Genomic DNA, 23,525 nt, shown 5'->3' with positions numbered 1-23,525 from the left:
CAACTATATACCAGAGTTGCAACACTCGCATCATCATTGTTGGCTCCGTCATCTACGAAGTAATGTCATGACAAAATTTCAGAACACGAGGCTGAAGTTGACAGCAAGTTCATAGCAGTGTGCAAAGCATTCATGCTTCATCTGATCGACCTTGTCATGATATCACTACTTAACAGCCTTCGCCGCATAGTTATTTGAAGATGAATATTGATATTGCTATAGATTCTAATCGTAGGAGTGTGGGGTTTGGTTGGGCAATGCAGGATGAAACGAAAACGATGTTGGGAGTGCTCACGACAAAGATGGAGGGGCTCTACTCAGTTAAGGAGGCGGAAGCTATGGGCGCTCGGAAGGCTCTAAGTTGATTGAAGTGAAGAGGGTGGAATCATGTGGTATTTGAAACTGATGCTCAGGTGGTGACTAACACAATTTGCTCTGACATGAATTTAATCATGTTAGGTCTATCATCGGTGACATTCGTCGTTATTTACAAGACTTACCAAATGTTCGTTTTCAGTTTGTTAAGTGTAGTTGTAATATGATAGCTTATACCGTTGCTTTTCATGCTTTATTATTATTATGTAATACAAGGGAATTGATTAGTGTTTTCACTCTAGTCCTTGGTTTCTTCATGGTGTAATACGTTGCGAATCTATGAATTAATTCTAGTTGGTTTGGTTTTAAAAAAAAAAAAAAGAAGAAAAGAATCAATTTCAGATTTCCAAACCAACCGTCGATTCTTGGACCATGAAAACATTTTGGATTTTGGAACCGTAGCGAGATCACCAATCTTGGACTCTTGGAGAGCAAGCTATATCTCCGCGTCACCGCGCGCAAATACGACCTCGAATCTTCCAGAGACAACCCAGCACTTCAACTTCCGTTTCAGAATATTGGAACCTTCCAGACCATCCAACTCCAATATATTCTCATTTCTTCCTCCATTTTCATCCACTAGCATCTTCGATTCTTCGTGTCCATTTCTCACTTTCTCTTCAAACTTGCGTTGATTGATCTCCGAAAGTAAGATGCCGAGCCGACCGACGGGAGGGATGGCGCAGGACTGGGAGCCGGTGGTGCTCCGCAAGCAAAAGCCCAAAGCATCTCAACTCCGGGACCCAAAGGCGGTGAACCAGGCGCTGAGGATGGGAGCTCAGGTTCAGACCGTGAAGAAATTCGACGGCGGTTCGAACAAGAGGGCTCCCGCCACGGCCGTGAACGCTCGGAAGCTGGACGAGGCGGCGGAGCCGGCCGCGCTGGATAGAGTTCCGGCGGAGGTGAGACAGGCAATACAGAAGGCAAGGATCGAGAAGAAGATGAGCCAAGCCGAGCTGGCGAAGCAGATCAACGAGCGAACTCAGGTGGTTCAGGAGTACGAGAGCGGCAAGGCGGTGCCTAACCAGGCCGTGTTGGCTAAAATGGAGAAGGTCTTGGGCGTCAAGCTAAGAGGAAAGCATAAATGAAAAGAGGTGTTATGTTCTGTTCTGTTGTGTATAATCAGAGATATGATTACTGAGAAATAATAAAAATTGTTGTTGTGCTTGTGACCTTCTGATCTTGTGGAAGAAAGATATTCATTACATGTAATCATTGTGAAATATACCATTTTTATTACAGTAACTATTGCAGGGTACATAATTTTCTGTTCGCATCATCATTTATTTATTTTTTATACAAAATAATGAGCTGATGCATAATGTTTAGAGCCATGGAGAATTATAAACAGGAGTGGCAACAGATTTAACTTGAAGATACTTGTAAAGGCCTTCCATCCCCATATCTCTATCAAACCCACTCATTTTATACCCTCCAAACGGGCAGTCTGCATCAAGATTCATATAACAGTTGATCCAAATACTGCCTGCTTTTATTGATCTTGAAACTGTGTTAGCAATGTTCCAGTCATTCGTCATAATTCCCGCTGCTAGTCCATACTTTGTGTCATTAGCCCTCTTTATCACCTCCTCCACTGTCCTGCATATCTCACAAAAAAAATGTAACACAGGCCCTAACCAGCGAAAGACCTCAAGAAGCTAAACCAGCCTAGATTATTTATAATTGACATACTCAAACCAATTAAGTCAACTTGGATGGGCTGTCCCATTGGGCAGATGAGATTGATTGAGCTTACTTGAATTTCAGTATAGGCATAACAGGTCCAAAAATTTCATCTTTTGCAATTAGCATATCATCCTGCATGAGGCAACAAAAGCATACATAGAATGTTTTGCATTCTGTATTGAAGATTATATATAACTGGATCCATCTTTTTATGATTGAATTATAGTGTAGAAGGTTTTTACCGTGACATCTGTAAATATAGTTGGGTGGATGAAATAGCCTTTTCTGTCCAGTGGCTTACCACCAGTTAGCAATGTAGCACCCTCCCTCTTTCCCTGCTCTATATATGAAAGTATCTTCTCATACTGTTTTTTGCTAGCCTAAATGCATCAAATAGACATGTATGTATGTTAAAGCATGCATATTGGTATGGCATAAATAATGGTTTATAGGGCTTGTTTGAAGCAAATTAAACTCATACTTGGGGTCCCTGTTGAACATTTGGATCCAAAGGGTCACCAACCACCTTTGCTTTCGCCTTTGCCACCACTTTCTCAACAAACTTGTCATAAATTCCTTCCTGAACGTACACCCGAGACCCAGCCGCACATATTTCACCCTGCCAGCCCAGATTGTCAAAACCCCCATCCATGTTCAGAACAGTTAACCTGGAGATGAGATCTCCACAAAACACAGGGATTTCGAAAGGTAGTTTACCTTATTATATGTAGCTCCAGCTAAACCAAGATCCGAAACCTTGTCAACATCTACATCGTCAAAGACTATGAAAGGACACTTGCCTCCCAGCTCTAGTGACACGGGTTTTAGATTGCTAGTTGATGCAGCCTGCATTATCTGACGCCCTACTTCTGTCGACCCTGTAAAACTAACCTGAGAGCAAATCAAACAAAACTTTTAATTTTCATTTCTCTTTCATTGGGAATGTGTATTAATTAAGGAAGATTACCTTATCAATGTCCATATGAGAACTAATGGCAGCACCAACAGTAGACCCAAATCCTGTAATCACATTCAGGACTCCATCAGGGACTCCTGCCTGTTTGTACATTGAGAAAAACAGTCTTTAATTAATTACTCCATATAACAAGGGTAAAAAAGAAAAGGAAATTACAATCAAGCTAAGCTTACCAGCTTGGCCAAATGAGCATAATAGAGTGCAGAAAGGGGAGTCTGTTCAGCAGGCTTGACAATGACAGTACAACCAGCTGCTAATGCGGCGGCAACCTTAAACCCAAATATTTGTGCTGGATAATTCCAGGGAATTATGAGTCCTACCACACCTATTGGTTCACACAATGTGTATGCTTGGAGGTCATTTGACATCTTGAGAGTGGTGCCATGGATTTTGTCTGCTGCACCAGCATAGTAACGAAAATACCCTGCTGTTGAAGGTACATCTGCATACTTCCCTTCACTAAACAGTTTCCCTGCATTCAGTGTATCTAAAGCTGCTAATTCCTCTGCATTTTCCTCAATTAGGTCTGCTAGTTTAAGCAATATCCTCCTCCTCTCCTGTTAATCACTCCAACAGGAAATCATTCACCAAAAGCATTATGGACTTTTTTCAGATAAAGAAGAATGAAAGAACGAGATAACTTACAGTGCCAGAAAAACGAGGCCAAGGACCATTATCAAACGCCTGGCGTGCAGCTTTCACCGCTAAATCAACGTCTTCCTTATCCCCTTCTGCAACTCTTGCAATCACTTCCTCATTTCTCGGGTCTATGGATTCAAATGTCTTCCCTGTACGTTTACACTTTCCACCGTCATATCATTATTTTCTCTCAAAATTAAACCAACACTATGCATATATAAATAATTAAGGAAAGAGAATAAAAGAATTGAAGAACCTGAAAGGGAATCCACAAACTCTCCATTGATGAACAGCTTGGTAAACTTTATCTTCGGAATCTTAACGTGAGACTCCTTGTTGCCGTTGGACTGTGTAGGCGGTGCCATTTCTCTGTAATTCGCTCTACTGTTTTTTGAATGGGTTATTAGGAGTAAAGGTTGGAGAGAATGCAGCATGCAGATTGCAGAGTGGGAGATATATATAACCTCTTCGGGAATTTTTAGAAGCAGTTTTCGTCACCAAGATAATCATCTCTCTCCCTCTTTCTTTTTCTTATTTTAGGTATATTTTGGATACATTTAGTTTATTTATATGTTATTTTTCAACAAATTCCGAAAGGATGTGGATGAGGATAGTAATCTGGCATGACCAAATTTCTTTATTATTATTTTTAGTGTTAGATTTGGGAGTGTCCCCTATCCTATCAGTTCTTATATCGTGGACCGCGGTCCACAATGCATTGTGGACCACGGTCCACGATATAATTTGCGCTATCCTATGCTACACATCTCTAGATTGTAGAATCAGAGTGTGAAGTGGCAGCAATAGAAAGATTATGATGAAATTGAAGTGGTGGCATTGCTAGCGCCTTACACGTGTCCATGCCACCACGCCAACTAATGTCCTACGTATACCTTTTCTTAAAGAAAGCATATATGATATCATCTTGTGCATGAATACTTTCAACGCTACCCAAAAAAAGTTATTCAGAGCTCTAAAATCTTGGACTTTGAATGCTAGCTTCTGCTATTTACTTTGAACAATATACATAGATAGACTTGTTCTCCATTCCCTGACTATTACATGGAAAGAATCTTCAAGCTTTGCGCTTCTTTCTCTCAGGACTATTATTGCATTATTTTAGAAGTACAGTGAAAAATGCTCTTTTCTGAAAAGTAAAATAATCAACTTTAGATAATCTACAAGCAAGAACAACAAAAACCAAGTAGAATGACAAAACTCTAATTAATACATAAAAAAATTTGTTCTCTGATCTACGGACAAACCGAATACATATTAATTCAAAGTGTTGTTGTAAAGAGCAACATTTTCCTATGACTCACATAAAAGAAATCAAGCAAATCATCGTTTATCTTTCTACAAATCATCTGACAATCTAAAAATAGCATTAAGCTTTTTCATCCTCTTTCAATAATCCATGGCAAAGCCTCCTTAATAACTAGTGCTTTTGCCATACAACAAACTAGGCGAAAAATGACATTTTATTACTTTACAGAGAGCAGAGAAATTTAGAGCCATGGAGAATTGTAAACTGGGGTGGCGACAGATTTAACTTGAAGATACTTGTAAAGGCCTTCCATCCCCATATCTCTATCAAACCCACTCATTTTATACCCTCCAAATGGGCAGTCTAGATCAAAAGCCAGATAACAGTTGATCCAAATAGCGCCTGCTCTTATTGATCTTGAAACTGTGTTAGCAGTGTTCCAGTCATTCGTCATAACTCCTGCTGCTAGTCCATATTTCGTGTCATTAGCCCTCTTTATCACCTCCTCCACTGTCCTGCATCATCCCAGAAAAATGTAACACTTTTTTTTTAATAGGTTACAAGAAAAATCCGCAACCACTATTAAGAGTGTGTACTGGATAAACATGGGCTTGTGATATTTGCTGGCAAATTAAAAGACCACAATAAGAAAAATCAGTATAAGTTATGTTATCCATAACTGATATGCCCAAACTAAGAAAACTAATAGGCAGCTTCTGTTAAGAGTCAAACTTATAATTTTATAGTTACCAAGTTAATAACCAGACCAACGTAACTGTTGAGATTGTTCTCATCATCTGAAATATATTGTTAATAGTATGAGATTGATTGAGCTTACTTGAATTTCAGTATAGGCATAACAGGTCCAAAAATTTCATCTTTTGCAATTAGCATGTCATCCTGCATGAGGCAACAAAAGCATATATAGTATGTTTTGCATTCTCTATTCAAGATTTTAACTGCATATATCTATCCATCTTTTTATGATTGAATTATAGAAGATATTTACCGTGACATCTGTAAATATAGTTGGCTCGATGTAATACCCTTTCCTGTCCAGTGGCTTACCACCAGTTAGCAATGTAGCACCCTCCCTCTTTCCATGCTCTATATATGAAAGTATCTTCTCATACTGATTTATGTCAGCCTGCATAATCAAATAGACATGTATGTTAGTTTCAGCATATTAATTGAGCTAAGGGTGTAGTGTACATGGCTTGTTTGAAGCAAATTCATACTTGAGGTCCCTGTTGAACATTAGGATCAAAAGGGTCACCAACCACCTTGGCTTTTGCCTTGGCTACCACCTTCTCAACAAACTTGTCATAAATCCCTTCCTGGACGAACACACGAGACCCAGCTGCACATACTTCACCCTGCCGCCCAGAATTATGCATGTCAAAACCCCCAACATCCAATTCAAAGGGATTTAATGACTACTTTTACCTTATTATATGTGACTCCAGCTAAAGCGAGATCCGAAACCTTGTCAACATCTACATCATCAAAGACTATGAAAGGAGACTTGCCTCCCAGCTCTAGCGACACAGGTTTTAGATTGCTAGTTGCTGCAGCCTGCATTATGAGACGCCCCACTTCTGTTGAGCCTGTAAAACTAACCTTATCAATGTCCATGTGAGAGCTAATGGCAGCACCAGCAGTGGGTCCAAATCCTGTAATCACATTCACCACTCCATCAGGGACTCCTGCCTGTTTAATTTGTAGAATTGAATCAGAAAAACAGTCTGTAATTGAATTATATATAACAAGCTAAGGGAAATAATTAAGATGAAGCTTAAATTACATACGAGCTTAGCCAAATGAGCTAAAAGGAGAGCAGAAAGGGGAGTCTGTTCAGCAGGCTTGACAATCACAGTACAACCAGCTGCTAATGCAGGGGCAACCTTAAATGAAAACATTTGTGCTGGAAAATTCCAGGGAATTATGAGTCCGACCACACCTATTGGCTCTCGCAATGTGTATCCTTGGAGCTCACGCGACATCTTCAGAGTGGTGCCGTGGATTTTGTCTGCTGCACCGGCGTAGTAACGAAAAGTCCCGGCTGCAGAACGTGCATTTATATACTTCCCTTCACTAAACAGTTTCCCTGCATCAAGTGTCTCTAAAACCGCTATTTCTTCTGCGTTTTCCTCAATTAGATCTGCTAGTTTAAGCAATATCCTCCTCCTTTCCTGTTATACCATATATATAATCAACAATTATTAATTATTAGTATGTATTTACTACAGTAATTAATATATATCCCGGGCCACTGCACACAAATTATTGATCTTCTTCAATTCAAGATAAACCAAAGGGAGACGGATAAGTAACGTGACTATATATGTTTTGTCGCCACCCACCCTGCCTTAAGTTTTCATGCCGACAATGTAAAACATGGCAAATTTAAGTTTTCATGCCGACAATGTAAAACATGGCAAATTATTTTGTGAACCGCGTTCACCTTGCAAGGTGAATTCGAATATAAAATACACAATTTACATATTGAATATTCAGAATTTATATACTGAATGTTTGCAATTAAATGTTCACAATTCAAATTGTGTACATTCTGTATGTAAATAGACACAAGTCCACATTGCAACGTGGACCAGAATGTATGGTATAACTATTGGTAAAACATTAGTAAGTTTTACCATGGACCATGGTCTATGTACCCATGCAATATGTATCATTTTAATTACAAATCAGGTTCATTTGACAATATTGTTATGTTTTTTAGTTTCATTTTCCTTCCACACTAGTTTCATTATAGCAATACTAAATTATCATTTTAATTATACTATAGTTTCATTTGATAATATACATTAGTGCTTGAGTTTTATTTTTTTGTTTAATTTTTTCACACAAACTAGTTTAATTGACCTAAAGTGCAATTAAAATAGTAAAAAAAAAATACTATTTTAATTGCACTTTAGGTCATTTGACAATATATGTTATTGTATGGCTCTGAATTTTAATTTTATTTTTCACACACACACAAGTTTCATTATGATAATAGTAAAGTATAATTTTAATTATATTATAGTTTTATTTGACAATAATGTGTTCCGTTTTTTAATTTCATTTTCTATGCACTAATTCATTATAGTAATACTAAAGTATCATTTTAATTTTACTACAATTTCATTTAATGATCATGGTCCATTATATAACAACCGGTAAAACATCACCAAATTACAATAGAATGAATATACGAATCTAGCTAGTAATATTCTACTATTTAAAAAATCATATTTGGAATAGGGCCGGGGTTCCAAATGATGATAAATGCTTATTAACTACTACTATATACGAACGGAGTAGTTAGTAATCCAGTTTGTACCTTATTATAAGACTTTTCTTGTATAATTATAATTTTTACAAAACATGAAAAGTTTATAACTCAATATATTAATAAAATTTTGGATAAAAAAGACAAAAACCAGCCAGCCTACCAAGAAGGGGGGTAGCAGGTCCTCATCATGTCGTCTTGAAGAATCTAGCCAATAGGGAGGAGCTGAGGCATCTCAACTCTCAAGTCTCAACCACTAATAATTTAAACATTATCTTTACTATAATAGAAATATATCATTAAAAAAAATGTTATCCAAAAAAAAGTAAGGGTGCGTTTGGTTCGCATATAGGAATCGAAATCGGAATAAGTATCAAATACTTGGTAATGGTAATGGGTTTTGTGAAAGTCATGACCGGATTTTAGGATGTGCAAGATGTGCAACAGCACAGGACTCCAAAATTTTAGGAGTTCCTAGCCCACCTCTGACCCAATAGTTAATATATGTATTTGTGATTATATTGGCTCAAAATTAAATTTTTATAACTCATCTAAATTTTACTATGTATTATTCAAAAAAATTCTACTCCGTAATATTCATGCGAATCACTTTTCTTCAATTGTCAGTTTATTTATACTTTGATATGGCCTCATTCCTTATGCCTAAACTCCCAACCAAACACACCCTAAGATTAATTTTTTTTAGTTCACTTTAATTTATCCATCCATCAAACCATAATAGGGTATTGAATTAAATACTTTCAATTATTTAGTGAAATATACGAATGAAGAAAATAAATAAGTAGAAAGGAAGAAGAAGAAGAAGGAGTGAGTGAACGAAAGAAATGAAGAAAGAGATGAGAGAAGTTACAGTGCCGGAAAAACGAGGCCAAGGACCATTATCAAAGGCGTGGCGTGCAGCTTTCACCGCCAAATCAACGTCTTCCTTATCCCCTTCTGCAACTCTTGCAATCACTTCCTCATTTCTCGGGTCTATTGATTCAAATGTCTTCCCTGTACGTTTACACTTTCCACCATCATATCATTATTTTCTCTCAAAATTAAACCAACACCATATATGCATAAATAATTAAGGAAAGAGAAGAAAAGAGGAACCTGAAAGGGAATCCACAAACTCTCCATTGATGAACAGCTTGGTGAACTTTATCTTTGGGATCTTAACGTGAGACTCCGTGTTCCCGTTGGACTGTGTAGGCGGTGCCATTTCTCGATCTGTAATTCTCTCTACTGTTTATTGAATGGTTTATTAGGAGTAAAGAGTGAAGAGATCCAATAGAGCATGCAGATTCCTATATATAACTGATGCATATGCAGGGTGAGTTGGAGCCTCAGTGGGCGATATTGACTCTTTGTGCTTTCATTTGGTTGACAAAGTAGTTATGAACTGATACTACATTGTAACAGAGTCAATAATACTAAAAAAATCACCATCTTCTAATAAAATGATAAGATTAGATGTTAAGAAATATAAAAAATGTTCAATATATTTTCTTCTTCTAATGTAATCTAAAGAAGGTCAATACGTCATTATTCGAATTCAATCATGTGGCTGTTTCTGTATTAATTAAGAAAGCACGTAATTAAAATAAAACTATATATAGCATACATGCCAAATCATAATAATCATGTACTCCATCCTTTATTCAGTACTCTGATAGAACAGCTAATAGATCGACAACATTGTCTTGTACCAAAAGGCAAATGCCAAAATCATGTCCCAACTTTTTTTTTTTTGATAAATTTATTTATTTTTGAAAATATTTATTTATTATATAAATATGGGTGAAGTTGACAACACTATCAACTGCTTCTAGAAGATGTATATTATATGAGAAAGTTGTGATGATGATACATTTAAGCTAGGATTGTGGAAAGGGTCAATATAATTTTGAAAGGTATTTTTTGTGTTTCATATTTTTTCGTGTTTCCAATTGTTTAATTTTTTTTTTATACCACTTTTGTTTTTAACGATTGAAAAAGTATATAAATTAGCATATGATACTATGATAGGCATCATTTTGGCTCTGTAAAATAATTAGTTTATTAGTCAATTTTGATTTATTTGACCACTATTAGATATTTGACTGAATTAAAAAAATCAATATAAGCGTTTAGTTAATTAATTTTTTGTAACTCCAAAATGCTAAAATTCAAAAAGTTAAGTTGCTCAAAACAACTATTTCAATTAACTTTTTGAGAAATGAAATTATACCAAACAACTATCAGCTAACAGCTAACCGTTAAATTTACTAAACACTTTTCTACGACAAGCTAATATTATCACTTATCAACTAGATATACCTTTTAGCCCATCAGCTAACAACTATTTACGAAACAAGACCTTTGAGCAAGTTCACGATTTGGGTATGAATTCATATTTTCTGCAATTTTTATTTTCACTCTAAAAAAAAATAAAAATTCTTTACACGTTAATATTTTTTAAAATATTCATTATCCATATGTAAATTGATTGACCATTATGAATATTGTCGCAATTAAATGTAAGATAATTTAATATAATTATAACTTATTATTTATGCAATAATCTTCAAATATGACAAATTATACTACATACCATGGCTCACACTAGAAACACTGCTGGGAATCTGTTGATTTCCGACCACCCAAAAGTGGTCGGAAATAGCCTTAATTTGGTCGGAAATGCATGTTCCGACCACTTTTCCGACCAATTTGAGTGTTCGGAAAAAACCCCGTAGCTATTTCTGACCACCGGAAAAGTGGTCAGAAATAGCGACCACTTTCTATAGCCGTCGGAAAAAATGACCACAATACAACCAGATGGGTCCGGATTTTCCGACCACCTAAGTAGTCAGAAAGTCCGACCACTTTGGTGGTCGGAAAACTTGAGGTAGCCAATAGAAAAAATATTCATTTCACTGCAGAGAGAATCCCTCTGTAGTGAAATGAATATATATATAGTAGCAAATTCGTAGGATATTTGTTGAAAAATATATACACATGTCATACACTTGAATAGAATTCATTCATGAATATACAGTTCAAAATTTATAACAAGTCAATCTGAAATTCTGGAATTTAACTTCTAATTCAATCTCCTAAGCAACCTGCAATACCACACATAAATAAGAAATTGCAAATTGCAAAGAGGAATGACAAAGCAAATCTAACTAAGCAAACTACTAAGATCAAGTACCTGATAACGTGCCTGTAGTGGAAGCTCAATTTTCAATTCTACTTCATCTTTGTGCCTTGAAAATAATTTAAAGCTTATTTCCAAGTGAACCTCAATCAGTGACTGATTTGACCGAAATGAAGGCAATTCTAAAATTGTCTCCAAATACACCAGCTTCAGTAAAAACTGTAGAATAAAAAGCAAAATAGTGAAATCCCGAGATTCGACATTTACTAATAATACAGATTAAAAATAGAATTGTGATTTACCACCGCACTACACCAAATGTTGCAGCTCAAATAAATCTGCAAAGACTCCAGAAGGTAGTCTTTCAGTGATTATACCCTCACAAAATTCTTGAGATCCAGACTTGGACTCAAGCAAACTCTCCAACCTGATTGATGATAGATGACGAAGTGAACCTTCACCAATCAGTTTTTGATGCAAAGATAAAATATTCGTCCCAACTGATATCAAATTAGAAGTGATTTCAAGAATTAAGAATTATTAAGAATTATCAAATTAGAAGTGATTTCAAGAATTAAGAATTAAGAATAAACAAATACCTATTAATTAGTTTTGGAGACCTTATTAGATGCATGCATGCTTTTAATGGTGAGGAAAAGATGTTTCTTGAACTGCCATTGAATGCTATAATTTGAATTGCAGCAGAAATTAGTTCAAACCTCAGAGCTACTCCAGACATAGAAAGCACCCTCCTTTTTCCTAGATGCATCTTCAGATTCTAAACTATCTGCATCCTCAACTGAAAATATTTCACCAGTTGGACCAATCATGTCTCTCCTCAAGTAATCAAGAATATCACGGCATACACTGGAATAGAATACATCTTTTGTGATGCAGAAAGCATTAAGATATGCATTAACGAGCTGCCCTTGGTCATACAACATTTTCTCAAAATGTGGCACTGCAGGTAGGAAGAAATCTCTATAAATATTAGCAGTTAACAGTACTGTATAATAACTACAATTTACAAGGTGTCCTAACCATGCCAGCATTCATCGCCACTATATCTGTGAAAACCACCTCCTACATGATCACGAATACCCCCCTTTGCCATGCACTCTAATGTGTGCATCACCATTTTTGTTACTTTCCTGGCTTCGTCAGATTTTCCTTCCCCTACCAGCATCTTTGAGTGATAGAGCATTAACTAGATATGGTTATCATATATCACCAACACACATGAACATTATGTCAACCAACTCCTAAAGGTCTCCAATCAATTATCTCTACAAATTAGGGCTACAGAAAGCAGATTCAACCTCACAGAAGCACCAGTTTTTAAAACCCTCAACTCCATTATCTTCTTTAGCTGACTCTGCTTCTGACCTAGCATCCAACTACAAAGTTAATTTATTGTACAAGATTTCAAGAAATGCCGATAATAAAAAATAAATAAAAAAGAATATACCAACTAGTATGGAAAAAAGAACACATTTTCATGATGCATTTCTGTTTTCAAAACTTTCAAGATTGGAATATACCAAACAAATGATGACAATAGACACTTATGTAAAAGTGGATAAGCAAGAAACTCCAAGAAGGATGAGTCTATTGCATCCATTGGGCACTAAAAGGGTACCTCCAAGCACATAATAGAGTGCAATCATGAAGTAGAGTTGTCCTTGTAACTTCAAGTAAAGGCTTAACAACATCTTCCTGTAATCAAAGGCAATTATGAGCATCAAATGCCGAAAGTCAATCATATTAATGCTTGTAAGAAGTTTGAAGCATATGAAGCAATAAAGATTACAGAAGTTCATCATACATGCACATTTCACAATGAAATTTTAGAAAACAAATATTAACATATAGAAAAGCAATTTCAAGTATATATATACATAATACATAATACATAATTTTTTTTTATTAAACTATCACAACATTAATACCTAACAATCAAATTTGCGCCAGCTTGTGCTAATGCTCTGAAGCTCACCGCCGTTTCACTCTCTTCTTCAACCTGGAAATAGGAATTTGGGATTAGGGTTTAAGATTTAGAGAAAAATGGAATTAGAAATAGAACTAACCTGTAGCAGATAAGACACAGGCCACGAGAAACAGCAACGACATTGACGGCAACGGAAAACAAGCAAACAGCGAGGAGCGACGATGAGCGATTGCGAAAGTAGTGACCGTGTGTGCTGCTATGGGCGAAAACCTCTTTTGACCAAGCTCTGTTGTGAGCAATGAAGTTGATGGAGGTATGGTGATAGAATTGCAACGAGAAATCTGACGAAGTCTGAGCAGCGGGGGTGCGGCGGAGATGGAGTCTGAGAAGCGGGGGTGCGGCGGCGATGGAGTCTGAGTAGGGAACTTTTTTTTCTTTTTTCTAAGTCTCTACAGGATTACATGTATATATATATAAAGTGATTTCCGACCAAAAAGGGTGGTCGGAAACAAAAGACTGATCTTAAATTTAAATAGGTTGAAAAAGTTTCCGACCAGTATAAATAGCGGTCGAAAATTCCGACTACGTTCCGACCAACACAGTTATTCGACGGAAAAATGAAAAATATTCACTTTTTGCGACCAACTTTTTGGGTGGTCGAAAATGAGGTCGGAAAATTGAAATTTTCCAGCTGTGAAAATTGACTATTGATAAATATTTATTTTTAATTTATTGAAAGTTGTTTTTTGTATACTTCATTTTTATGTAGTATACAAAAATTAAACATGCAATACATTAAACTTTTAAAATTAAACCTTTAAAAAATTAAATATTTATTATTTTAAATATAAATATGTAACAATGATTTTTTTTTTTTAACGAAATGATTCATAGTATAATAATGGGAAAATTCCACGCCACACCACATGGCAGTGTTTGAGGTTGCAAGATGCACCAAAACAAGAAACGTGTTACATATATTTTTTATTTTACTATTTATTTATTTTTGTTTTTTGTTTTGTTTTGTTTTTTTTTAATTATTTTTTGTTGTTTTTATTTTGTTTTTTTTTTTTTTTGGATCACACATGCATTTGTGGTCGAAAACATGCTTGTTGGTGTATCCACACACCAATCAAGTGTTGGATTGTCATTTGATCAAATGGAGTTACGAGTTTACGACTCTAAATTTAAAAAGTTAAAAATACATAAATAAATAAATCGCCCGAAGCGTTGGATTGCTATTTCATAAACTTAGAACCACTTCACTCCCTAGCTTGTATCCGGTTTAGGCATCCTACTTTTTAGGAGTCCAGCTCCCATAACAATCATATCCCAAGTAAGAACTTGTGAACAAATCTAAGGAAATGTATTCGATCATAACTTTTGTAAACTTTTAAAAACTGTTAAAATGATAGATTTTAATAAACTTTTATCGACTTTTATATAGTCATTTAAAACTTTTTAAAATTTTGTAAAACTCTATAAAAGTCCATATATATAAAAACATTATTCATAGACTTTTATTAATTTTTTTATTTTTAAAAGTCTACAAATTGAAATTCTAAATTGAATACATCCTTACAAACCTTCAATGATTTCAATTCTTATCATTTATAATTTTCTTACAAAACATGTTATAATATATCATAAAATTATTCTTATTATATAGCCACATCAACATTATTATTTTTATCCATAGTATGGTTGAGACTTATATGCTAATTACTTATATAGTATTAATAAGAATAAAAAAGAAAACTTTTTCATAAAAAATTCATAACAATATTGAACACTATAGTCTATAGTAATAAAATTGTTCAAATAAAATATTTAAAAATATAATTACTATTTACTAGTTGCATGAAATTAAAAAAAAAATTAAAAATATAATGTTAATAATATATATAAAAAAATTATACTTGTATACTACTAGGCATCAATCAAAGAGCTATTATTTGCAATATTGACTACCTTAGAGTTCGAAGTGTGAAATCACATCTTAAAGTGTGCAATTGTAACTCATCATGAGGTGTGTTGATAAAGTATTTAAACTTTAGGTGTTAGGTGTGTATACTTAAACCTTTAGGTGCGTAAATAAAGTGTTTAAGGTGCGTGATTTAAACTAATCCTTGCATTATTAGAGTTGAAAGTGTGAAATCACACCGTAAGGTACACAGTTGTAATGCTTGAGGTGCGTAGGTATTTACTTTGAACAATATAGATAGACTTATTCTCCATTCCCAGACTCTCAGGACCTGAATCCATGACAAAGCCTCCTTAATAACTAGTGCTTTTGCTAGACGGAGGTCGTTCATACAACAAACTAGGCGAAAAATGCCCTTTTATTACTATACAGTAGGTACGTTCGTAATTATTGCAGAGCACACAAATTTAGAGCCATGGAGAATTGTAAACTGGGGTGGCAACACATTTAATCTGAAGGTACTTGTAAAGGCCTTCCATCCCATGATCTTTATCAAACCCACTCATTTTATACCCTCCAAATGGGCAGTCTAAATCAAAAGCTAGATAACAGTTGATCCAAATAACGCCTGCTCTTATTGATCTTGAAACTGTGTTAGCAGTGTTCCAGTCATTCGTCATAATTCCTGCTGCTAGTCCATATTTCGTGTCATTAGCCCTCTTTATCACCTCCTCCACTGTCCTGCATCATCTCAGACAAATGTAACACTTTTTTAGGTGACAACAGAAATTGCAACCACTATCAAGAGTGTCCTACTGGACAAACTTTGCATTGTGATATTTGCTGGCAAATTAAAGACCACAAGAAGAAAAATCAGTCTAGGTTATGTTGTCCATAATTGACATGCACAAACTAAGAAAACCAGTAGGCTGCACGTTTCTGTTAAAAGTCAAGCTTATAATTTGATGGTTACCAAGTTAATAACTAGTCAAGCTTATAATTTGATGGTTACCAAGTTAATAACTAGAACAACTTTGTTGAGGTTGTTGTCATCTGGCATATATTGTTAATAGTATGAGATAGATTGATTAGCTTACTTGAATTTCAGTATAGACATTACAGGTCCAAAAATTTCATCTTTTGCAATTAGCATGTCATCCTGCATGAGCCAACAAAAGCATATATAATATATGTTTTGCATTCTCTATTCAAGATTTTAACTGCATCTATCCATCTTTTTATAATTGAATTATAGAAGATATTTAATTACCGTGACATCTGTAAATATAGTTGGCTCAATGAAATAGCCTTTTCTGTCCAATGGCTTACCACCAGTTAGCAATGTAGCACCCTCCCTCTTGCCATGCTCTATATATGAAAGTATCTTCTCATACTGGTTTATGTCAGCCTGCATAATCAAATAGACAAGTATGTTAGTTCAGCATATTAATTGAATTGGTATATTTAAGCTAAGGGTGTGGTGTACAAAGCAAATTCATACTTGAGGTCCCTGTTGAACATTAGGATCAAAAGGGTCACCAACCACCTTGGCTTTTGCCTTGGCTACCACCTTCTCAACAAATTTGTCATAAATCCCTTCCTGGACGAACACACGAGACCCAGCTGCACATACTTCACCCTGCCACAATGGCAAAATTAAACCTCAATATCAGTATGATTTCGGGAAATTAAGGACAATGACATCTCCGATCCAAAGGTATTTAATGACTACTTTACTATACCTTATTACATGTGACTCCAGCTAAAGCGAGATCCGAAACCTTGTCAACATCTACATCATCAAATACTATGAAAGGAGACTTGCCTCCCAGCTCTAGTGACACAAGTTTTAGATTGCTAGTTGCTGCAGCCTGCATTATGAGACGCCCCACTTCTGTTGAGCCTGTAAAACTAACCTTATCAATGTCCATGTGAGAGCTAATGGCAGCACCAGCAGTGTGTCCAAATCCTGTAATCACATTCACCACTCCATCAGGGACTCCTGCCTGTTTAATTTGTACAATTGAATCAGAATAACAGTCTTTAATTGAATTATATAACAAGCTAAGGGAAATAATTAAGATGAAGCTTAAATTATTACATACGAGCTTAGTCAAATGAGCACAAAAGAGAGCAGAGAGGGGAGTCTGTTCAGCAGGCTTGACAACGACAGTACAACCAGCTGCTAATGCAGGGGCAACCTTATACGCAAAGATTTGTGCTGGAATATTCCAGGGAATTATGAGTCCGACCACACCTATTGGCTCTCGCAATGTGTATCCTTGGAGCTCACGCGACATCTTCAGAGTGGTGCCGTGGATTTTGTCTGCTGCACCAGCGTAGTAACGAAAACTCCCCACTGCAGAAGGTACATTTATATTCTTCCCTTCACTAAACAGTTTCCCTGCATCAACTGTATCTAAAACCGCTATTTCTTCTGCATTTTCCTCAATTAGATCTGCTAGTTTAAGCAATATCCTCCTCCTCTCCTGTTATACCATATATATAATCAACAATTAACTACAGATTAATTATTAGTGTGTATTTATGTTAGAGATAAGAACAAGGACGTAATTTTATTGACTGTAAATTAAAAAAAAAATAAAAAAAAATAAGAGAAACAGGAAGTCACAAGACTTTCCCCAACAAGAGTTTTAGGCTCTTGCCCCACAACAGTTTTAGTCTCTTGCCCAGCTTCTAAAGCTTAAAGACTTAGATACAGATTGGATGATTTACTCTCATCTAGAGGTTCTAATTTATAGTGTTAGGAAATAAATAATTATGGAAAAGAAGATATTGTTGATATGATTGTGCCTTTAATTTTATTCTTGTCAAATCCCTTGCGTTAAGCCTTTCCTTCTGTATTCTGATTTGCCTGATTTTGGGTGTGTATCAATTTACTACAGTAAAATAATAAATATCATATGCCGGGCCACTGCACACAAATTATATTATTCATCTTCTTCAATTCAAGATAAACCAAAGGGAGATGGATCAGTAACGTGACTATATATGTTTTGGCGCCACCCTGCCTTAAGTTTTGCCAAATGCCTGACACGAAATGACTCTCCCAGAAGTTATGAGTTCTAGTATCAATGGATGATATTAATTCTTTGTACTTCAGTAAGTTGAAAATGAATTATGAACAGATATTACCTACATTGTAACAAAATCGGTAGTACTCAAAAACTATTTTGAGTATATATATATATAGAGTTAATTATCGATTTGGTCTCTCGACTATTGGGATTTCACCACTTGGGTTCTCGACTTTCAAAACTATCTAATTGCATCCTCAACTATGCAAACGGTAACCGAAATGGTCCTCAGTCTATTTTACCGTCAAACTAGAAGGGTAAAATAGGAAATTTTAGTAGTCTATCTTCTTCCCTAGCGTCCCCAACTTGTTTTGCTCTGCAGTGACTGATCAACACGCTCTTTGAACAATTTCTCATGTTGCTCCTTTTCCTCCTTAGAACTTTCGTTGGATTCACCTGCCTCAATCTCCACAACCCAATTTGGGTGAGTTCATGTTGCCCATGGTAGTAAAGTCACCTCCTTTGATTGGGCTTTGCAGAGAAAATCCACCATTTTGACCCAATTTTTTGCCATTGATTCCTTGCTGGCTTTGTCTTCAAACATTGTGGCTACCTGCCTCTCGTTTAGCACCACCATCTCCGCATCAGCCCGTCCCCTCCCCTTCCCTCAATAATTTCGTCTGCGGCGCCGAGGCGACGGCAGGCCGCCTCCAGACCTCGCTCTACCTCGGAGAATTTCAACTTGTGGATGTCCGAACCAGGCGATGTGAAGGATGGCCTGTTATGTCAGTGAAACGAAGCGATTGATCGAGGTGGAAGGATGGTGTTAATATAAGGCGCTTCCAGTGATGACAAACAACCATGAATCTGAACAGTGATTTAGCAAGAAGGAATGAAAGGGCTTTGTCTCTAATGATATCACTAAGTACGCAGTTAGCGCGTTTAGAATCGACGGTGTCCAATAATTCTGACTTATCCTTTGTTAGATCAAAAGAAACAATTCCACCCCTCTTCACAGTCCAGTAAACAACACCCTTGACATGAACACCAAATCCCAGAGTAGCTTTTTTAGCTCCAAAAAAAATCTCCTCAGAAACATCCCAAGAGTTATTCTTGGAGGAGTATATTTCAAATCCAATTGCATAATCAAAATCAGTAGCTTCGAAGGCACAAATGAGTTTGTACTCAGATACATTGGTGTTTTGTGATGGTTCAAATATCACCACAAGTGCTGGCTCAAATCCATGAGAAGCACCGCCGCCGCCGTCGCAGAAGCAGCAGTACCGAACACCCCCTCATCCCAAAGTCTGAATTCGGCCCGGCAAAATTCCAAGCAATAGTTTTTCCCGCCGGAGCCTCATTTACCTTCACTCTCAATTGTACTATGCCCGTTTAGGTCAACAAAGAAGATGAAGTTACTTTTTTACCCTCAGTTTTAACGTCTGCCAAACGGCAGTTTCTGTTGAGGACCAACTCGATCAGAAATACCAAAGTCGAGGATGTAATTGGACAGTTTTGAAAATTGAGGACCCAAGTGGTGAAATCCCAATAATCGAAGGACCAAATCGGTAATTAACTCTATATATATATATATATAATTTGGTAATGTTTTACATTGTCAGCATGACAGCCTTATAACTAAGGTGCGGGGCCGGGGTGAATTTATTTAATCAAGAATTATGTACCCTACGTTGGTCCACACATTTGTAATAATTTGCTACCAAGAAGGAGGTAGCGGTCCTCATTATATATCATGTCGATCGCCTTGAAGAATCTAGCGAATAGAGAGGCGGAGGCCTCTCAACGACCAATAATTTTTTATTTTTTTTGGGAAACTCAACCACCAATAATTTAAACATTATCTTTACTATAACAAAAATATATCATTAACAAATTATTAAAAAAATAAAAGAGATTAATTTTGTTTAGTTCACTTTAATCTATCCACCCATCAAACTATAAGGTAATTAGCGAAAGAAAGATATTTTTTAAGATGAAAACAACTACTGTATTGAATTAAATACTTTACTTTCAATTATTTAGTGAAATCTACGAAGAAAAAAAAATAAGTAGAAAGGAAGAAGGAGTGAGTGAGTGAACGAAAGAAATGAAGAAAGAGATGAGAGAAGTTACAGTGCCAGAAAAACGAGGCCAAGGACCATTATCAAAGGCGTGGCGTGCAGCTTTCACCGCCAAATCAACATCTTCTTTATCCCCTTCTGCAACTCTTGCAATCACTTCCTCATTTCTCGGGTCTATGGATTCAAATGTCTTCCCTGTAGGTTTACACTTTCCACCATCATATCATTATTTTCTCTCAAAATTAAACCAAAAACACTATATATGCATAAATAATTAAGGAAAGAGAAGAACCTGAAAGGGAATCAACAAATTCTCCATTGATGAACAGCTTGGTGAACTTTATCTTTGGAATCTTAACGTGAGACTCACTGTTCCCGTTGGACTGTGTAGGCGGTGCCATTTCTCGATCTGTAATTCTCTCTACTGTTTTTTGGAGTAAAGAGTAAAGAGCATGAGTTTGCAGAGTTCTGGGATATATATATATATGATAGAACAGCTGAACAGACATGGTTTCGTACCAAAAAAAGCAAATCATGGTCCCAGCTTTTTTTTTTTAAATACATTTATTTATTTATATTTTTTTGCAAACATTTATTTATTTATATCTACATCTACAGTCTATCTACAATATTAATAAGAGCCAATACAATTATGACTATAATGGAAAGAAACAAAAAATGTTGGTTGTAATTAGTTGCTTAAACTAATGGTTCATATATATATTTTTTAATTTTAATAATTTTTTATAATTCTTCTTCTTTACCTTATATTATATTATTTTCTTCCCTTAAATAACCCCACATTTTGTTAGTATAAACTTTATCCGTTAACTTTTAACTTATCTATTAGTTACTATAAGAAAGATCTTAGTTTCGAACAACATCTAATCAAAGTTGGCATAATTGTTAAACATATACTACGAAATCAAAGTTGACACAATTGTTAAACATATACTACGAATGTTAGTGTATATTATTGAAAAGTAAGTACCACACTCTATTACTCTTATTAAATTAAATAAATTAGCAGCTACAACAAAAAACAATACATATGCATTTCTTTAATTTAGAATTCGATTATACAATGCCTCTATTAAAAAAATAATTAAAAAATAAATATAATTTCATTAGTTATATTACTTTTTATTTCCCACAATCAAAATTATTCATTATCAAAACATTTAAAAAGAGATATAATTCTATTAGTTATATGTCTTTATTTTTTACAATAAAAATTATTCATTATAAAAAAAATTTAAAAAGAGATATAATTTCATTAGTTACATTGTCTTTATTTTCTATAATTCAAAGATTCATTATCTTCAAATTCATTAATTAATTATATTCATTGCATTATTCATTGTCTTTTTTCTTTTTTTACACTATCTTGTAATTAAATATTCCCTATCAAAGTTATAATACAAAATAATGTTATATATTTATTTACCAAGTATTCTATTAATAACATAGAAAAAAAAAATTTAAAAGTACTTTGAAGCAAATCATATTAACTAGGGGTTTTCAAAAAAAAAAATCATATTAAATAGGGGAGAATTTGTTGACAAAGACGACATTCAAATAACCTAATAAATTAAAATGAGAAATTACCCATAATATTTTTTGGACTACATCACGGTTGTTCACTTTAAATTGTACTTTTTTATAATATGATTTTAAATGTATAAATTTTTATTACCAAAAGTAGTATTTATTTATATTATCATTTTTAGACTATCGTTTTTACAATATTACAAACATTTATTTTAGTGGCAATTATAATCAACTTCTCATATATTATCTTTCATTAATATACTTTGAATTACCAATTTAAATAAAGAAACTCAACATTCAATTACATATTCAGAAACATTTCATATATAATATTGTATTGATATACTTTAAAGTTCTTATTTAAAAATAAATGTTGAGCATTATCCTATTTGTGCAAATATTCAGAAACATTTCATATATAATATTGTATTGATATACTTTAAAGTTCTTATTTAAAAATAAACGTTGAGCATTATCCTATTTGTGCAATACACGTGAAAAATCTAGTTATATAGATATGACTGAAGTTGACAACAACTATCAACAGCTTCTAGAAGATCTTCTATATACCAATGTATTATATGAGAAAGTTGTGATGATGGTATATTTAAGGATTGTGGAAAGATTGTCAATATAATTTTGAAAGGTATTTTTTGTGTTTCATATGTTTTCCGTGTTTCCAATTGTTTAATTTTTTTATACCACTTTTGTTTTTAACGATTGAAAAATTATTATAAAATTGGCATATGATAGGCATCATTTTGAGCGAGTTCACGATTTGGGTATGAAGTCATATTTTCTTTTTTAACGTGAAGATGTGAGTTTTGTATATTTTCATGCTCAAAACATATAATAAATGAATTAAAAAAATGGCAAGGTCTTAAAACAATCATTATTATATGAACCATGGTTCACACAATTGTGTGGATCATAAATAAAAAATACATTTTTAATATATTAAAAGTACTGAAAGTACATTATTTGAAAGTATATTATTTTATATATACTAATAAATAATGTACTTTCAGTACAAAAATAATTTGTACACTCTATTTTGGGTTTAGGGTTTAGGTCCGAGCAAATAATACTGCTATTCTCATACCCTATTATGTATTTTTATGCTCAATTTATGGTGGACTCGGTCCCGACAAAACCATCAAGTATAATAAATTAAAATGAAACGCATCGGAAGGGTTAGCTGAGTAGGTGGAGCATAATTCTTTAGTTCTTTCCAACTCTCTATTCGTTGGGTATGGTAGTTACTTAGTGCATACCTTTAGGTATTTGTAATGGCTTACAGCTCCCATGAGAATCATGGTACACGTAAGAATCTTTGGACAAATCTAAATTGATGTAGTAGATCTAACAATTAAAAAAAAAAAAAGATGGAGTCATTTTTATAAATATTACAAATTTTAAAAGTTTGTAATATTTATAAAAAATGACCCACTCTTTTTTTTTTTGTTTTTTATAAATATTGTAAATTTAAAAGTTTACAATAATATATATATATATATATATATATATATATATATATATATATATATATATATATATATATATATATATATATATATATATATATATATATATATATATATAT

The 23,525-nt window shown here is 34.5% G+C and overlaps 5 protein-coding genes across 14 annotated transcripts; 1 reads left to right on the top strand and 4 right to left on the bottom strand.

Moving 5' to 3' along the window:
- The first annotated feature begins 838 nt into the window (after positions 1-838).
- Positions 839-1,620, top strand: LOC116011753 (multiprotein-bridging factor 1c). Its single transcript, XM_031251156.1, has one exon. It carries the CDS (start codon positions 1,029-1,031, stop codon positions 1,461-1,463), a length of 435 nt encoding a protein of 144 aa, XP_031107016.1. The 5' UTR covers positions 839-1,028; the 3' UTR covers positions 1,464-1,620.
- Positions 1,591-4,173, bottom strand: LOC116011752 (aldehyde dehydrogenase family 2 member C4-like). 2 transcript variants are annotated; one of them, XM_031251155.1, is made up of 9 exons: positions 3,933-4,172; positions 3,683-3,825; positions 3,211-3,594; positions 3,029-3,118; positions 2,779-2,952; positions 2,543-2,680; positions 2,304-2,441; positions 2,132-2,193; positions 1,591-1,974 (listed from the first exon to the last, which is right to left on the bottom strand). In XM_031251155.1, the coding sequence occupies exons 1-9, from the start codon at positions 4,108-4,110 to the stop codon at positions 1,701-1,703; spliced, it is 1,581 nt and encodes a 526-aa protein (XP_031107015.1). In that variant the 5' UTR covers positions 4,111-4,172; the 3' UTR covers positions 1,591-1,700. The 2 variants fall into 2 exon arrangements, 1 of the variants encoding a protein (XP_031107015.1); XR_004097091.1 differs by having other exon boundaries at positions 1,857-1,974; positions 2,068-2,193; positions 3,933-4,173.
- A 710-nt stretch (positions 4,174-4,883) lies between these two features.
- Positions 4,884-9,539, bottom strand: LOC116013493 (aldehyde dehydrogenase 1-like). Its single transcript, XM_031253279.1, has 8 exons — positions 9,355-9,539; positions 9,110-9,252; positions 6,752-7,135; positions 6,390-6,653; positions 6,182-6,319; positions 5,953-6,090; positions 5,782-5,843; positions 4,884-5,458 (listed from the first exon to the last, which is right to left on the bottom strand). Exons 1-8 carry the CDS (start codon positions 9,461-9,463, stop codon positions 5,185-5,187), a joined length of 1,512 nt encoding a protein of 503 aa, XP_031109139.1. The 5' UTR covers positions 9,464-9,539; the 3' UTR covers positions 4,884-5,184.
- A 1,595-nt stretch (positions 9,540-11,134) lies between these two features.
- LOC116012323 (spermatogenesis-associated protein 20-like) lies at positions 11,135-13,752 on the bottom strand. 9 transcript variants are annotated; one of them, XR_004097136.1, is made up of 8 exons: positions 13,468-13,752; positions 13,330-13,400; positions 13,020-13,096; positions 12,700-12,761; positions 11,980-12,341; positions 11,683-11,880; positions 11,435-11,599; positions 11,135-11,345 (listed from the first exon to the last, which is right to left on the bottom strand). XR_004097136.1 is itself a non-coding variant. In XM_031251841.1 (7 exons), the coding sequence occupies exons 5-7, from the start codon at positions 12,322-12,324 to the stop codon at positions 11,337-11,339; spliced, it is 399 nt and encodes a 132-aa protein (XP_031107701.1). In that variant the 5' UTR covers positions 12,325-12,341; positions 12,700-12,766; positions 13,020-13,096; positions 13,330-13,400; positions 13,468-13,752; the 3' UTR covers positions 11,135-11,336. The 9 variants fall into 9 exon arrangements, 3 of the variants coding, with proteins under 3 accessions (XP_031107701.1, XP_031107699.1, XP_031107700.1); XR_004097131.1 differs by having other exon boundaries at positions 11,197-11,345; positions 12,422-12,766; XR_004097132.1 differs by having other exon boundaries at positions 11,197-11,345; positions 11,683-11,807; positions 12,422-12,766.
- Positions 13,753-15,441: 1,689 nt separating this feature from the next.
- LOC116013617 (aldehyde dehydrogenase family 2 member C4-like) lies at positions 15,442-20,829 on the bottom strand. The gene is made up of 8 exons (XM_031253466.1): positions 20,664-20,829; positions 20,424-20,566; positions 17,358-17,741; positions 16,995-17,258; positions 16,754-16,891; positions 16,523-16,660; positions 16,350-16,411; positions 15,442-15,993 (listed from the first exon to the last, which is right to left on the bottom strand). Exons 1-8 carry the CDS (start codon positions 20,770-20,772, stop codon positions 15,720-15,722), a joined length of 1,512 nt encoding a protein of 503 aa, XP_031109326.1. The 5' UTR covers positions 20,773-20,829; the 3' UTR covers positions 15,442-15,719.
- Between the last annotated feature and the right edge of the window lie 2,696 nt (positions 20,830-23,525).

This window comes from Ipomoea triloba, chromosome 3 (genome assembly GCF_003576645.1).
Source record: "Ipomoea triloba cultivar NCNSP0323 chromosome 3, ASM357664v1".
Lineage (NCBI taxonomy): Eukaryota > Viridiplantae > Streptophyta > Magnoliopsida > Solanales > Convolvulaceae > Ipomoea > Ipomoea triloba.
Note: the sequence above shows the minus strand (reverse complement) of the source record. Positions and strands in the feature narration are given on the sequence as shown.

Coding starts and splice junctions, on each gene's coding strand:
- LOC116011752 (XM_031251155.1), bottom strand. CDS start 4,110: ATGCTGCATTCTCTCCAACCTTTACTCCTAATAACCCATTCAAAAAAC. Junction 3,826..3,932: donor GTTTGTGGATTCCCTTTCAG/GTTCTTCAATTC, acceptor GTAAACGTACAG/GGAAGACATTTGAATCCATA. Junction 1,975..2,131: donor ATGCCTATACTGAAATTCAA/GTAAGCTCAATC, acceptor TGAGATATGCAG/GACAGTGGAGGAGGTGATAA.
- LOC116011753 (XM_031251156.1), top strand. CDS start 1,029: ATGCCGAGCCGACCGACGGGAGGGATGGCGCAGGACTGGGAGCCGGTG.
- LOC116013493 (XM_031253279.1), bottom strand. CDS start 9,463: ATGGCACCGCCTACACAGTCCAACGGGAACACGGAGTCTCACGTTAAG. Junction 5,844..5,952: donor CTATATTTACAGATGTCACG/GTAAATATCTTC, acceptor TGCCTCATGCAG/GATGACATGCTAATTGCAAA. Junction 5,459..5,781: donor ATGCCTATACTGAAATTCAA/GTAAGCTCAATC, acceptor GGGATGATGCAG/GACAGTGGAGGAGGTGATAA.
- LOC116013617 (XM_031253466.1), bottom strand. CDS start 20,772: ATGGCACCGCCTACACAGTCCAACGGGAACAGTGAGTCTCACGTTAAG. Junction 16,892..16,994: donor CTGGAGTCACATGTAATAAG/GTATAGTAAAGT, acceptor CCATTGTGGCAG/GGTGAAGTATGTGCAGCTGG. Junction 16,412..16,522: donor CTATATTTACAGATGTCACG/GTAATTAAATAT, acceptor TGGCTCATGCAG/GATGACATGCTAATTGCAAA.
- LOC116012323 (XM_031251839.1), bottom strand. CDS start 12,584: ATGCTCTATCACTCAAAGATGCTGGTAGGGGAAGGAAAATCTGACGAA. Junction 12,342..12,421: donor TGGCGATGAATGCTGGCATG/GTTAGGACACCT, acceptor TCCTACCTGCAG/TGCCACATTTTGAGAAAATG. Junction 11,600..12,099: donor ATGTCTGGAGTAGCTCTGAG/GTTTGAACTAAT, acceptor TTTATTCTACAG/TTTTTACTGAAGCTGGTGTA.